Raw genomic sequence first — 16,788 nt, 5'->3', positions numbered from 1 at the left:
CTCTGGGACAGCACCGCGCTATCTGCTGCTCAACACACACTGCTGCTCAACACACACGCACACACAGATGAGAGACACACATACGCATGCAAGCAAGCAAGCACACACTACAAGGAGATGTTGCGTGATACACATACACTCAGTCCACAAGGAGACGATGTGTGTACTCATAGTCTGTAAGGAGGAGATGATGTGCACACACATGCAGAGAACGCAAAGAGATGGGACACAGACAGTCTTCAAGGAGATGCTGCATACAGACACAAGCGTGCACACACTAAGAACACACACACACGCATATACACAGACACACACACACACTCACAGAGAACACCTGCATGCACAAGCACTTGCATGCACATGCACAAGCCTGCGCGCGCACACACACACACACGCGCGCACCACACATCCTGAGACAGACAGTATGTGACGAGAGGGGAAAAAAAACCCGCCCTAGTCTGCCTACGCGGCACAAGTCATCAGAGGCGTAATTGCATTTCCACTTCCTCCTTAATTACGGCTTTCATTTCCCCCAGACCTCGGCGGGCGGCCCCGGCAGACACAGATAGCGGGGTTAATCCGCCGCAGTGCCACTGCCACCGGCACCGGCACCGCCCCGGCTCCCACTTGCACTCCGGACGCACGTATGCACCACAGAATAGGATCGGGGAGGAGAAGAGAGGAGAGGGGAGGGGAGGAGAGGGTAGGGCCGTCTCGTTAGCCCCAGCCAATCTACCAGCCGGCCCGTCCTCTTGCCCGCCCGCACCCTATTAGCCTATCTGCTAATTAGATAGGAAGAGGTGATGACGGGAGGGAATGGGTTGGGGGGAGGTAGGGGGGTTGACACCAAGAGGTGGGGCAGGAGGAGGCAGGTAGGGAGGTGGTTTGAAGTTGGGGAGGCGGGGTGGGGGGTAACTAGACTAGGTGTAGAGCAGGGTCAGGCAATTATTCTGGCCTGAGGTCCACACATAGAGCTTGCAAGGGGGGGGGGGGGGGGGGGGGGGGGGGGGGGGGGGGGGGGGGGGGGGGGGGGGGGGGGGGGGGGGGGGGGGGGTGTCAGGTTGTATACGGCGGATTAGCATTTTAACGCCATCTGGTTTGTAAAGACATTCCCACAATGTTACCAGCCATAGGGATACAGGTTTGACAAAAATCTGTAAGGCGTTAACAACCGGCATTCGGTTGTCCCCACATAACTTGTGGGCTATTTCACTCCTGCATATTGTAATATTTAGATGTGATGTTGCTTGATGTCACAACTGCGAGACCCCAAGCCGTTTTAAGAATGTTAGGTCAGAGTATTACTTCTGACTTCAAAGATGTCTTGTAACGGCTCTGCCGGCCGCGTGTGGCCCCCCGGGCCTCAGTTTGCTCTCCTCTGGCATAGTTAGTATTGGGGGATGTATGACACATCTTGTGAGCAGGAGCATTGAAGAGGCAGCATCGTGAAGTATCTAGGAAGTGGGGGGGTGGTAGAGGAAGTAGTGGGGAGTGGGGACAGGAGAGGAGATGAGGAAAGGAGAAGAGGGGAGGGGTTGGGGAGAGGAGAGGGTAGGGGTTGCAGTGTTTCCCATACATTGAGGAAACTATGGCGGCCCAGAGAAGGGACAGTTGGGATGAGTTTACTAACACTCCCTAGGCTTTGTTTTACAGTTGTAATGAGTTAGGTGACAGTAATCAGTTAGATGACATAAATGTGTAATATGTTGTTCAGCCCTTTTAATGGGAGGAATTTTGAAAAACTGGCCCTGTTACCAGCACCCCTCATGTAATAATAATGATAATTTCATGATACTCAAAGTTGCTTGAATGTGTACGCCTATGTGTGTGGGGGGAAAAGGCATAGCCTACCCTCTTAGACCCTTTTTGTCTATGCGTTAACAATTTCACAGTGCTCTTAAATTCTTATCTCTGCTCCTATTTTGTTTTATTATTTTTTTCATTACATAGACCCCTGCATGAGGGACGAATGAAACTGTAAACTTGTAAACACAAATGATTCACTGTAGGCCTACTGCATTTTTATTTTATTTATAATATAAATGACAATGTACTACTATAATACATGTCATGGGTAAAATCTTATGTAGCCTTATTTCTCAAAATATAAATGGCTGAAATGTAGGCCTATGCCTATAGTTTCTCCATGCGTCAATGTCATACTGTACTCATTGTTTTGCTGTTTTGCATTTACGCTGCATGAATACCCCCCCCCCCCACCCCCACCCCCAAAGGTCCGTGTGAAAAGACCCCCCCAGACCCCATAAATATACACATAGACAAACATGGCAGTGATATCAAAGAATGCCCTTTGTCTACATATGGGGACTGGAGGGTCGAGATGACAAATATTCTGGACCACACACGCATGCACGCACGCACACACAGCAGTGATATGAAATAATACCCTTGGTCTGCATATGGGGACTGGAGGGTAGAGATGGACAAATATTCTGGACAAACACCTTGCATATTACCTACATGTTGAAATATATAGTACATATACACCTTTTCAGAGATCAACACCACAGACCTCACTACCAAACTCTTCCTTGAATACAAGATTACAAATCAAATACACATTCGAAACCACACACAGAGAGAGAGAAGAAAAGGAAACGTGATGAGAAAAAAAAAACACTGGAGTAACTCTCTGGGTAGAGGCTCATGAATTCGACTACAAACAAAAGAGAAAGAGAAAGAGAAAGAGAAAGAGAAAGAGGAAAGAGAAAGAGAAAGAGAAAAGAGAAAGAGAAAGAGAAAGGGAAAGAGAAAGAGAAAGAGAAAGAGAAAGAGAAAGAGAAAGAGAAAGGGAAAGAGAAAGAGAAAGAGAAAGAGAAAGAGAAAGAGAAAGAGAAAGAGAAAGGGGAAAGCAATGAGCTAGAGCAGGGGGAGCAGCGGCATCTGATGTGTATGCCCACGCACGCACGTCTCACGAAACAATATCTCTGGTTGCTTGGACGCCGGAAGAAATCCTCTCCATTATGGGAGGAAGAGGAGGGAGGGAGGCATGGTCAAACAGGAACCATAGCAGCCATTCTCTCTTCTCCAACTGGTGGAGAGAGAGAGAGAGAGAGAGAGAGAGAGAGAGAGAGAGAGAGAGAGAGAGAGAGAGAGAGAGAGAGAGAGAGAGAGAGAGAGAGAGAGAGAGAGAGAGAGAGAGAGAGACAGACAGACAGATAGATAGATAGATAGATAGATAGATAGATAGATAGATAGATAGATAGATAGATAGATAGAGAAGAAATGCAGGTGGTGGTGTAGCAGGGCAGTGGCTGCTGACTGAGCTCCTGGTGGGGGAAGTAGGGTAATGGGAGCAGAGCATAGAGGCCTATAGAAGGCAAGAGGCACACAGACACTCCTCTCAGGACCTCTACTGCCTCACAGCCTCCAGCACAGGGCCCCACTCACACACCAGCAGATGAAGAGAGAGAGAGAGAGAGAGAGAGAGAGAGAGACAGAGACAGAGACAGAGAGAGAGAGAGAGACAGAGAGAGACACAGAGAGACAGAGGAAAGGAAAGGGCAATGGAGGGGGAGAGAGAGAGAGAGAGAGAGAGAGAGAGAGAGAGAGAGAGAGAGAGACAGACAAGAAAAGGACAAGAAAAGAAAAGGGAGCAAGCAAAAAGAGTGACTGTGAGACATAAAGGATGAAGCGGGTGCACAGAAAAAAAAGAACAAGGGACAGGGAAGATGGACAGATGAAAAGAAAGGGCAAAGACAGGGAGTGAAAAAAGAGAGGAATAGGATGGGTATTATTAGGCTGGAGGCAGAAGCAAAAGACTACCCCCACACACACACACTTGACCGAGCCTCTCTTCTCCTCGACCCTCTCCTCTCATCTCCTCTCCTCTCTCCTCTCCTCCACCCTCTCCTCTCCTCTCCTCTCCGCTCCGCTCCCCTCCCCTCCCCTCCCCTCCCCTCCCCTCCAGTGACCAGCCAGCCAGCGGTAGCTGCTCCAAACCACCCACCACTACTAACACCATTCACATACTCGATACATCCGCCCGGCCCGCCTCGCGCAGATGTTCCCATTCAAGGCTGGCTAGCCGCAGGGAGGGAGGGAGCGAGCGTACTCGATATGAAGAGACCCGTCCATGTGGTCGATGATGGAAGAAGAAAAAGAAAAAAAAGAAAAAAACAAACAAAAAACCAACCCAACAGCAACAACAAATTGCCGCTGATGGGGCCAAACGCTTGTGGAGGGATACAGGTGCCAGTTTCCGCCACGCAATCAAGTGGAATTCAACGGGGGAAGGCTGGTAGGGGGGCATCGATGGACACCCTATAATCTGAGCTGTGCATGGGAGCTAATGAGAGCCAGGGAGAGAGCCAGGGAGATGGGGAGGCAGGCAGGCAGGCAGCAGGACTGCTGACGGCTTTTGCTGGGCCCTGGATAAAATCATCTGAAAGGGCCCCTCATCTCAACACATGTATTGTTTCAATACATGAAACAACAATGAACTGTTATGTTGTTATTCTAACGGTTAAGCACATTGAGCTGCAGCTCTTGTATGAATTGTGCTATTATTATTATTCAATACAGTGTATGTATATAAAGTCATGGGGTCCCAATTCTGGGGTACCCCTTTCCAGGACCTGGGACAACTGACCCGTTTCTTTCCCCCTGTCAGGGCAGGCAGAAAGCAGGGCAACTGACAGCTTTTGCTGAGCCCTGAACAAAATCATCTGAAAGGGCCTACAGCCATCTCAATACATACAAAGTAATTGGGGTCCCAATACTGGGGCCTCCCCTTTCCAAGGCCCCAGATTTTTGTCTTTTGTCCCCGTTTGTCTCTCTACACCAGTGTTTCCCAACCTTTTTTGTCTCACGTACCCCCTAAACCTCTTAGTTGTGCCATGAGTACCCCCTAATTCATGTTCTATATCGCTTTCTCCGTCCTTATGTGACTGCCCCATTCATTTGATATAAAAATAACATTTTTCCAAGTACCCCCTGCAGTGTGCTCGCGTACCCCTAGTGGTACACGTACCCCTGGTTGGGAAACTGCTCTACACCCCCTGCATATAGGCAAGACTGGCACTGCAGGCAGGCAGCGCAGGCAGGACTTACAGCTGAAGCGCAGGATCCAGCATCCGCCCAGGATGCCCCTGAGGGCGGACAGTGTGGTGGGCACCACGGGCCCCTTCTCCTCTCCTCCCTCCTCCTCCTGCTCCTCCTGCACCACCACGTGGCTCACTGGCGGAAAAGGAAATAAAAACAGCATGGGTGTTATTGATCAATAGGACACCAACACATAATTACCGCGCAGCTCTGCTCTGCCGCTGTGCAGTCCACTTGGAATCGTACACACGGCGGAAGTGGGCACGCATCAAATATGGGAAGGTCTTCAGAATTGATTAAAAACATGCTGCCAATAGCAATAACTTGTAGGTCATCTGAACTTCATGCTTAAAAAGTAACACTACACAATAAATGGGCACTCCGTGTTTTTGAGAACCTTTGTTAAAATGTTGATACATTTTTTTTTAAATTAATGAGGACATGGCAAGAGCAAAGCAAAAGAGAGATTTTTTTTTCGACTCTTTTTGCGGACAGTGGACAGAGGACCGTGTGAGAGGTGGACAGGAAGCCAATAGGGAGAGAGACGGGGAGTGGTCTGCAAAGGACGTGGGCCGGGAATCGAACCCGAGTCAGCCGCATGGTAGAAGAGTGCCATACCGGTTGGCCACAGCAGGGCCGGCATGGGTGAGATTAACAAAGGTAAGATGAAGTCGACTAACATGATGTGCTACCACTACGTGGCGCGAGCACCGTAATCGTAATTGTCCTGTCTGGGTTAGAAATGGGCCATGAAACACCCATTAGGAGATCATGCGTCCTTAAATGGCAAGCAGCATCTCCAAAGGGCCCTGCTAAGCTTTTAAGTCCAGGTGATATCCCAAAACTAAGCTCCAGGAGTGTGAAGGAGCATAATGCTTGGCTCTGCTGCCAGACAGCTGCACAGCACACACACTCCTTCTTGCACACCTCTAGGCTAACTTTTAACATGACAAGAATACTACACATCACACATCTTGGATTTAATGCAATCCCGTGGCGGCGGGAAATTAAAAAAAAACGCAAGAAAATATTTATGAGATCTCACAGTTGAGCGGCATTTCAAACAGCTCTCTCTATATAATTATAAAACTCTAACTGCAAAAACTGCCGCAACCCTTTATTTAGAAATGCCTGCACTGTACATAGTAATGATTCCTCTGTGGAGACTGCAACAACAAGCTGCGTTATTTTTAATTCAGGAGGCTGCGGAACAACAAAAAAGTCCTCACTGCCGATGAATGTGCTCGGAGCGAAAGCAAAAGGGAAGAGAAAACAAACACAGCTTCACGAGTCTTGCCTACAGTGATGCGACACGACAGCTCTTAATTAAAAATTAAATAAATGCTCGTGGACGGCGGCGCGGCTGCTTAAGCGCTCTCTGCCTGACGACGGCAAAATGATCCTTATTATCTCCCGAAGCACAATTCCTTCTCTACACTGGGGCTGCAGCGAGCGAGCGACGACTGACACACATGCACATTGTGCTTACACAGTTTGAAATAAGACAGATTCTCCAAAAAGAAAAAAGAGAGAGAGGGAAAAAACAGATGTCTAGCTGAAAAGCCCTTGGGTTTTTTTGAGCTGTGAACAAGAGATCTGCAATTTTTTTCTCTCTTCCGACATACTGAATGTTGCATTTTTATCCGATGCAGCAACAGCGTGGCAGAATGGAGTGAGAAATTGCTTCAATTAACCTTCATTTTGCGTTCATCTCCCGCTGTGATAGGCGTGATTGAGAGGCACTCACTCTCCTGGACTAGTCTGCAGTCTTTTCTTTTGCATTCCCTCCACTTAGGCTAGCTTCATAAGCTGAATTACACAGCATTTCCCTCCTTTTTCCTCCCGGGAAAAAAAACTATCGTCAAAATGGAGTCAAGCTCATCAACAAGCCAGAGAGTTCTATTCCGCTCTAGAATCATCTTCACCTGCTGGTCTCCTGGAGACCAGTTTGATCTGTTCTAGAAGTGAAACTTAAACCTTTACAGGATTTAAACCTTCATTACAGAATTACATTTTAGATTCATCTTGATTTACCTTGGAATACACAACTGAATTTCAAATACAAATATGGGTCAGAAGGATGAGGTAATGTGAAGGTGGGAGTCATGGCCGTAACTACTATTGAGGACACAGAGGTCATGTCCTCTGTATTTTTTTTTTCAGTAATGGAAATGTATCTATGATAAAAATCGACATATGATCAACAATGATAAATTCAGTCTGTACACGCCACCCCCATTTGTCCTCAAGGCAGTGATTCATGAAAACAAACTCACTAGTTTGGCTTAAAGGAATAGGTCGGTATTTTGCATTTGGGACCTTAATTATGGTGTATCATACACTGAGCTACCCACCTGTGTCACTTTTGTTTGATTTGAAGCCTTCCGTGAGATTTTGGGTTTGGGCGATATCCACAAACCACCATACAACGGGAGTCAGCGGGGCACAGACTTTAAATCCGTCGTACACGCATAAACAGTATTTTCTTATTTTGTTTAGGGTCATACAATTACGTTTCCGCCTCATTTCAATATTTAAATCTCCCGGGTTCAGTGAACGAATTAAAAATCTGTATTGACTGAGGTGTGCCACGTCATCTTTCTGCGACGCTCATTCTGACAGCCAGCCAGCTCTGTTACGGCAGTCGGCAACATGATAAAGTAACAAGAAGCAAACGTTGAAGCTCTCGGTTTTTAACAGTTCTTCGGCTAGAACTTTGCTGTGGGTTGGATGTGCGCATATACTGGATGCTGAAACTAAACGACAAGCTTTATGAAACCGTGGCATTTTGCGTTGAGATGGAAAAGGAACGCGCCACACTCTCCTGGATACGAGGCTACGTGTCGGCTTTTGCGCCAAAGGTCTTTCTACCAGCAAAACAAAATAGCAGGACAGAAGTGACAGCGTCAGAAACAAAACATTGCTGTTCCGATTGCTGATGGAGACAACAGAGGTAAGGACATATTATGTATCTTGAGTTTTTGAATGGCTAATCTTGGTGTCGCCTCAAACTAGCTCTCTTCTCGGTGCCTTCATATGGCTGTTCATGCTACCAGCTACAGATAGTCAAATGAATCAAAGCTACGTTTGGTCTCAAACAAAATTGTACACGGAAAATAGTAGTCCTTCAGTAGGCCAGACAATCACAATCATATGATAAGCCTGTCAAAGCCCTGCACCAAATCATGGAGTAGGTCGAATGTGGTTTTCACTTTTACTGCTAGTAAAACTGACGGCACGTAATTCGACTGTCTAGTCAATAACTGGTAGGCCTACATTGCTTGATCTTCAGGTCATACTAGTTGTAGGTTTTTTCAGTGATACTGGTGTATTGACACACTTCTTTATTTATTATTTAGAAAGACAGGAGAAGGTCAAGACTCAAGAGCTGGACTTTCCATGACGTCCTCACTCGACCCCTGTGAATAGCAGCCCACCGTTGACCAGCCATCAGTATCTACTGTGCAGTCATTTCCTGACCCGGTTTCTCACTAGCCCTTCGCAGACGAACACTACCACCTGAAGACGGTCGTCTGGATAATACTTCGGTTTGGCACCGGCATGGTCTACCACAAAGGTAAACACATCAGGCCTACCACTGCACTGCATTTGTTTTAGAAGTCTAAACAACACACCAGGGTGTATTCCATAGGCGAGTTATCACGAACACATTTTATGTGTAAAAACTGAAATGTTGTTGCAACACATGGGATATGTGTGGCTCAGGGGAAAAAACAGTTATGAGCCACGTTTGTAGTATTTCCCATACAGTACACCATTCATACTAATTATAATATTAGTTACTAATACTAATATAATATTAATTATAATTACTTTCGTGTCGATATTTTTCAAAGGGTTTTTCCATCCAGTATTACTCTGGCAAAATGCCCATTGCTTTCCTGTCCAATATTATAAAAAAAAGTCCAGTGGCCTTCAACTAACACCTTTTGACTTATCACGGTGTATCTGGAGAGCAGACAATCTTCTTTATGAGTTTCACATTCTGTTACATTACTGCCATCACCTACTGTGCACTCATGTGATTGGCCTTTACCATTCCTGTTCAATGGCCATACATAATACACTACAATTGTCATTTCTATTTTCCAGATAGACGCCAGACCTTCTGAAAGGACCTAATGGACTGAGTGCTGGAAAGGAGACAACCCCTCTATAGAATAAACTGACTGTAACAAACACTCCACCACGAAAATTCTCCACTCCAGTCCCAAGAACAGACATGTATGTTTTAGTGTCATGACGGAGCAATCATTTCGGAAGGTCCTAAACCCTATTTATCTAAAATACTTTCTGATGTTTGATAGTGACATCTTGGTTACCCAATAAGACATTTCTTACATTATTACAAGATTCTTCACTTCTTCCTACATTGTTAATGACTGAATGATTACAATTATGATGTACACATTGTTATTGGTCACACCTGCTGACATTAAAGTCCCAGTAAAATCTTCTCTCTTTTCCTTTATGTAAAGAAGGTAAAGTAATGACACTTGAGGCAGTAATGACAAATGGATAAATGTGTAAAATTTATTTTCAATGGCCATCAAATTATATTGATGACCTAAGTTCAAGAGAGTCCTTGTGCACAAGCCCTCAGCAATGCAGGTGCTGATGTGAGGCAGGAGAAGGTGAACAATGAACAAAATTCAAGACATTTCACACTGCTTATTGTTCTTTTTCTTCCTTCATTTTTCTGAGCTAACAACGCATTTTGCCCTGTGTGTCAAAATAAAGTAAGAAAAAGAATGGTAAGCAGTGTGCGGTGTCTTTTGAATTATGTCGATAATCTCTTCCTGTGAGTCCAAGATATTGTGCAGGTGGAAGTTGAGAAAGTGTCCCTATGATTGTTACAATGGAATGATGCATGAAATTAATTTACAAATGTTATCAAAAGACATGGAATATTAAACACAAGCAGGTAATTGGAGTGCTTCTGGGTCTTCACCTTTTTTCCTTGGTGCTCATCAGTGTAGGGGCTCTCAAACTTGGTCCAGGAAGACAGATGCTGAGGCACTCAAGGTTGCAATTTTTTTACTTTTTTATTTGGCTACATAGCCAAATAAAAAAGTAAAAAAATTGCAACCTTGAGTGCCTCAGCATCTGTCTTCCTGGACCAAGACATGGAATATTACATTATCATTTCATTGCATTTTTTTAAAAATGCATTGCACTTAGCTGACGCTTTCATTTACCAAAAGTGGTATTGGTTACAGACAGTCCCTGGAGCAATGTGGGGTTAGGTGCCTTGCTCAAGGGCACTTCAGCCATGGATGGAGATGTAGGGAGAGGTCAGGAGGGATTCGAACCAGCTACATTTGGTCCAATAAGGGGTCCCCACAATGCACCTAAGATGTGTAATGTCAAATTATGTGTAGTATTACCAACTAGATTTATAACTTCATTGTAATTACTCAATATAACACAAGATGATAAGTCAATGTAGAGACTCTGACTCCATCCAGCATATGGTATGGTGGGAGATGGATGAGGGTCATGATGCACCTTGGATGACCCTTCTGTACTGTAACCTGGCCGCAGACGTTCAGCTCCCAGGGCGCTGTGTACAGCATTTCCTACGAGACAGATGATCACAATACAGCAAGTAAGAGGTAGGGACACTTCAGTCAATGACGGGTTTTGTTTTGTTTTCTTGGTGGGGGGGATACAACCACAGCTTATGTTCAGAAATAATTGATTAGTATACTGCAATGAAAATGCTTCTTGGATAATCCACTGACATGAAACACAACAGAACAAATAATAATCTATACAATCGTGGCACTAGCTGTGAAGTTACTACTAACGTCACTGACTGACCCCAATATCGACAAAGCTGTCTGGGCATAGTAAATCAAACAGAATTTACAAATTCCTCGGCGACTTACTCAATTGAAAGCTGTGTGTTCCTGCGAGTTTTGGCTATAATCTCCGATTCAACTTCGAAGAATGTTGATACCAGCTCGATTCGTCATGGCGAGAATATCCTCCAGAGTTACTTGGCACCTACCTAAATAAATAAAGAAGTGTGTCACTACATCAGATCAGTATCACACTGTAAAACCTCCAAGTGATATGACATGAGGATCAATGTAGCCTACCATTTCTCAGGAGGCTAGACAGCTGAATGTTTTTACTAGTAGTAAAAGTCAACTGTACTTATAAGTATACCCCATGATTTGGTGCAGGGCTTATCATATGATTGTGATTGTCTTGCCTACTGAAGGAATACTATTCGTATTTTCCGTGTACAATTTTGTTTGAGACCAAACGTAGCTTTGATTCATTTGACTATCTGTAGGCCTAGCATGAACAGCCATACGAAGGCACCGAGAAGAGAGCTAGTTTGAGGCGACACCAAGATTAGCCATTCAAAAACTCTAGATACATAATATGTCCTTACCTCTGTTGTCTCCATCAGCAATCGGAACAGCATTGTTTTCTTTCTGACGCTGTCACTTCTGTCCTGCTATTTTGTTTAGAAAGACCTTTGGCGCAAAAGCCGCACACACGTAGCCTCGTATCCAGGAGAGTGTGGCGCGTTCCTTTTCCATCTCAACGCAAAATGCCACGGTTTCATAAAGCTTGTCGTTTAGTTTCAGCATCCAGTATATGCGCACATTCAACCCATAGCAAAGTTCTAGCCGAAGAACTGTTAAAAACCGAGAGCTTCAACGTTTGCTTCTTGTTACTTTATCATGTTGCCGACTGCCGTAGCAGAGCTGGGTGGCTGTCAGAATGAGCGTCGCAGAAAGATGACGTGGCACACCTCAGTCAATACAGATTTTTAATTCGTTCACTGAACCCGGGAGATTTAAATATTGAAATGAGGCGGAAACGTAATTGTATGACCCTAAATAAAATAAGAAAATACTGTTTAGGCATGTACGACGGATTTAAAGTCTGTGCCCCGCTGACTCCCGTTGTATGGTGGTTTGTGGATATCGCCCAAACCCAAAATCTCACGGAAGGCTTCAAATCAAACAAAAGTGACACAGGTGGGTAGCTCAGTGTATGATACACCATAATTAAGGTCCCAAATGCAAAATACCGACCTATTCCTTTAAGTGTTTGAAGCATTCTAAATGTACAGTATGTAGTACAGCACGCAGTATTTGACCCTGGTATTTGAAAATGTCTGGTTACGGCCCTGGTGGGAGTAACTAGAGAACATTCTTACATTCCAAGAGTGAACTTCTTTTCAACTAACTGGCCAATTGCCTTCCATACACCAACGAGAACATCGTTTTTCACCTGGAGAAATCTAAATCGTAAGGGTGGGGTAATTGTGAGGGTGGCTGTAACTACTTTCTGAGAGTAAACTCCTGTAACAGCTTGCTGACCAGCATGAAAACAAAGGAAACCAGATGTGACCCTGATGATGATGATGCAGCAAGGTCCCCATCACCTGAACCTCTACACCTCAGCCAAGCCAGGGGTGTATTTCTAAAAAGCGCACTTGCTAACTACGATAGCTACTTTGTTGGTTGCATTGCAATTTGCCATTGGCAACTACCCAAGTTGCTAACTGGCTAACAACTATGCTTTCGAGAAATGCACCCCAGACCTAGAGGCAGAGCCAGCGCCACAGAGTCTGGTGTGGGTGAAGTGAGGTGTGGTGAGATGAGCTAAGCTGGCCAGGGGCCTCGAAACGAAGGCCTGTGTGCTCCGGCTCCGGCGCGGCGGCTGTGACATTATGAGCTTCATTAATCACCTGCGCTGGAGAAGGAGTCCACCAGCCGGGCTCCGAGGAGCCGCGCCGCCCTGGCCAGCTGTCGCCGCTGCGGCTGGGTCAGCTTGGTGCCGAGGAGGGTGACGCCGGCGTCCTTCTGCCCCCGACAGCCCCCAATCTACAGCAGCAGATAGAGGAGGAGGAGAAGGGGGAGGAGGAGGAGGAGGAGAAGGAGAAGGAGAAGGAGAAGGATGATGAGGAGGAGGAGGATGAGGAGGAGGAGAAGGAGAAGGATGAGGAGAAGGAGGAGGAGGAGAAGGATGAGGAAGAGGAGAAGGATGAGGAGAAGGACCAAGGGAGAGGCATGTCATGTCAAAGCCAGTGCAACTTCAATTACTCTCCACATATTTAATTGTAGGCCACAGGCAATGAGCCAGCTGCCATCGCTGGTGCACAAATCACACAGCAGCAGCAGCAGCACACAGTGAGGCAGCACAAGGCTGAGGGGTTGCTGTGCTGGAGAGTCCATATAAAAATACCTCGCATCTCCATAAAAGTGCCTATTAACACTGCAATAAAATGCAACTCATACAATCAGCTTAAGTAAATGCAATAAATCTTTGCTACAATGCAAAACTGACCACTCTTCAACAAAGGTATGGCTGGCAGGTAGAGTAAGCTTTGTGCTTTTGTGTTGGTGTCTACAAGTGTCACGTGTTGTCGATGACAGTGCACCGTCACACTAACAATGCAACAACAATGTTAAATTTGGAGGTGGAATTTTCCATCTTGTAATAGGGTAGTAAACCAAAAATACGTTGAAAATATTTTCACATAAATGGTTGCAGGAGAAGAACCAAGTAGCCTGAAATTAAACCAATGAATTTCCCAGACAGCAATAAAAAAGGCGCCGTCTCAAACACCTCTCCCTGTGGTGTAATTTACAGAGTTAATAATTAATTAATACCTGCTACAACCTAAATGTCCCCCTTGGGGAGAAACACACTTGAACTTAGTTAAGCTTTTGTACAGCACTGCATGACAAACGCTGATGTGAGAGTGGAATGAATGGGTGGGGCAGATAGTGGAGTAGAGTAAGATGAGTAAGATGATTCAAGCCTGAGCATTTCCTTTAGGTGGGCGAAGTTTGAATCATCTTACTGCTCTGCTAAGAAAATCTTTGGATGGGGTTTGTTCTTAGTGGAATAGTGAATAGTGGAACTGTTGAATAGTTTGTCCTGTCCTGCCTATTGTTATGTCATGTCTGTTATATCTGGGTAAATGTGTATGGTACGTGTTTAATCTTTGTTTTATCATGTCCTAGGCCAGGGGTTCCCAACCTTTTCCAACGTGGGGCCCACTCGAAATTGCCACAAATGTTCAGGGCCCACTTCTGACCCAATAAAGAAAAAAACTAAAATAAAATCAATAGCAACACACACCACAATATGATTATAATTTGTAGGAAATGATTTCAAGGCCCACTTGGAATAACTTCAGGGCCCACCAGCGCCTGGTGTTTACCTTACTTGCCGACAAAAAATGTCCCCATTGGGGACAATAAAGTTTCTAACTAACTTACCTTGCTGAGGCTGGCAGGGGGGCTGAGGGGGGAGCAGGCTGGATGTGCCCCCTGGGACGCCCCCAGCAGCAGGGCACGCATCTCCATCGTTTCAGCACAGTCCACCGCACACAGGCCAAACATGTTCCTGCAACACAGTAGGCCTCAATGAGTCAGGAGCAGGGCTCTAAATTAACACCATCCAACTAACACCAGCCAAATGCTAGTCCTACTTAAAGACCTACTAACTAGCCACTTTGACCCATTCGTGTGTGTTTGGCTAGTAAGATTAATATCTACTAGCCAGTTTGGCTGGTGATGAAAAATGAAAGAAAGATGAGAAATGTCAACATTAATACATCTGCATAGTGCTGTATTGCACTACACCACCATGTCATAGGATGCACTTTCTGCTTTGGTTTTTCCAAACTGCAATTTTAGCAGACAACATTATGAACAGAAAGTAATGACAGAAAAAAACAGGTTTAAAGTTGACAGTTTGCTGAGGTACCACCAAGTGAAAATGTGCACTTATGCGATGCCACTTTGGGAACAGAAAAATTCAAGACAGAAACGCTTAAAGTTTGCACTTTGCCAAGGCACCAGCCAATAAATGTATACACTTCACCGATGCCCAGACTTTTAGCAAAATCTTTGTAGAAAGTAAAAGGCAAAGTTCAAGAGTCTGGTTGGGCCCCCTCTCTCCACTTTGAAGATGCACACAGAGAGAGGTGAGTTTTGCACTTTGTCAGGTCAACTCAGAGCAGCACAAAGCAAACTCCCAAGCCCCCTCTCACACCTTCAAGACACAAAGTTGAGCCAACTGCTTTCTCATGCATTACTTTCTGACATAACTAGCACAAATTTAAAACAACACAGCCCACGGCACAATACTTTCAGAGAATAAATCGCATTCCTGACAGTGGCATAAAACTTCTGCTGTTTTTTTTATCATTTTAGGTGCGATTCTTTCATTCAAGCACGTCGTCCATAACAAAGCGAATAGCTGCAGGGAAGACCATGCTTGTTAAAGTTCTGTTTACCCCCATCAATTACCCTACAATATCTTTGCATGGGCCATTTGAAGCCAGAGTGGATGGGAGAGGAGAGGAGAGGAATGGATGGGTGGGTTGAGGAGGAGAGGAGAGGAGAGGAGAGGAGAGGAGAGGAGAGGAGAGGAGAGCAGAGGAGAGGAGAGGAGAGGAGAGGAGAGGAGAGGAGAGGAGAGGAGAGGAGAGGAGAGGAGAGGAGGAGTGGATGGGTGGGGAGAGGAGAGGAGAGGAGAGCAGAGGAGAGGAGAGGAGAGGGGAGGAGAGGAGAGGAGCAGGAGAGGAGCAGGATGGACGGACGAGGGGCCCCATAAATCATTGATCTCCGGGCCTGCTCTGAGCACCACCAGTTCAACGCTCCGTTTGCTCCATCAGATGAAAGCAGGACACCACTGACAAGAGCCCCCATTTCTCCATTAAGCCCCTCACGCGGTGGGGGTGGGGGTGGGGTTCCGAGGAGAGGCGAGGCGGAGTATGATATCAAACTGCAGCTCCTTCACATCTGTCTTACTCACAGAGAAGCACGGGGCCTTAACCGCCAATAGCCATCTTCTGGTCAGTGGGCTTTCATCTTTCAAAGTACAGTATGGTCGGTTTGAAGGGCTATGTGAAAGGTTTTCAAGCCTCTCAAACTATAAAGACCTACATGGTTGTGGTGGAAGCGGTTTACTGTTAAGTCCCAACAAGAATATGCTGTCTGATCACTTGTTTGAGCTTTCATGACGCGTCCACAATAAACAGTAATGGGCAGTTTAGTTCAAATTTAATTTAGTGTAATGTATATTTGACAGGGACGGTGCACAACCTTCAGTTGAGTCAAATTATAACCACAAGGCTATTAATCTGTAGTCCCCCCGGACAGGTATTGACTGGCTGCAGTATAAGACAACGCTCTCTGGTAACATCGTCAATCAGACAACACATTTTCCAAATCATCTGATTCTACCTGTGCAATACACACAGCTGATTTCATTAGTCAGCCTTCCAATCTCAAGAGCTGTGTCATACTACAAATAAACCACCTGATTAGTGAATTACATACAATTACTGGTACATAGAACTGGATTGTTAACTCTACAGTCAGGTTATCCATCACTGACACATCGAACAAAATCATTGGTTTTTTTTCCTGGTCTTTCAATATTTTATCTTTGACAGGACAGTGAGAGACTTGACAGGCAACGAGAGGGGAGAGAGAGATGGGGAGGGTTCGGCAAAGGACCTGGGCCGGTGTTCCGTCAAGATGAGCTGCCTCGTCGAGATGAGCTCCCAGTAGCCTAACTCAACAGTGGCGTCCTATCTATTTATGCTGCCTCGTCGAAATTAGCTACCTTGATTTTCATTCCGTGGAGATGTTTCAATAACTTGCCAAAAAAATATTGATTGTTTTATTTTATTTTGGCTACAATTTTAAAACG

At 45.5% G+C, this 16,788-nt stretch overlaps 1 protein-coding gene and 1 long non-coding RNA gene across 2 annotated transcripts in view; one reads left to right on the top strand and one right to left on the bottom strand.

Moving 5' to 3' along the window:
• The window catches only part of bard1 (BRCA1 associated RING domain 1), a 40,054-nt gene that overhangs the window by 11,619 nt on the left and 11,647 nt on the right, over window positions 1-16,788 (bottom strand). Inside the window, exons 8-10 of the mRNA XM_063213427.1 lie at window positions 14,343-14,469; window positions 12,803-12,938; window positions 5,074-5,199 (exon numbers count right to left, since the gene is read on the bottom strand). Coding sequence (XP_063069497.1) covers window positions 5,074-5,199; window positions 12,803-12,938; window positions 14,343-14,469 — 389 coding nt within the window. The remainder of the gene's footprint in view (window positions 1-5,073; window positions 5,200-12,802; window positions 12,939-14,342; window positions 14,470-16,788) is intronic.
• On the top strand, window positions 7,918-9,273 carry LOC134460845 (uncharacterized). The gene is made up of 3 exons (XR_010037175.1): window positions 7,918-8,017; window positions 8,424-8,641; window positions 9,178-9,273. It is a non-coding gene; the product is annotated as an uncharacterized LOC134460845 (long non-coding RNA).

This window comes from Engraulis encrasicolus, chromosome 13 (assembly GCF_034702125.1).
Source record: "Engraulis encrasicolus isolate BLACKSEA-1 chromosome 13, IST_EnEncr_1.0, whole genome shotgun sequence".
Taxonomy (NCBI): domain Eukaryota; kingdom Metazoa; phylum Chordata; class Actinopteri; order Clupeiformes; family Engraulidae; genus Engraulis; species Engraulis encrasicolus.
Note: the sequence above shows the minus strand (reverse complement) of the source record. Positions and strands in the feature narration are given on the sequence as shown.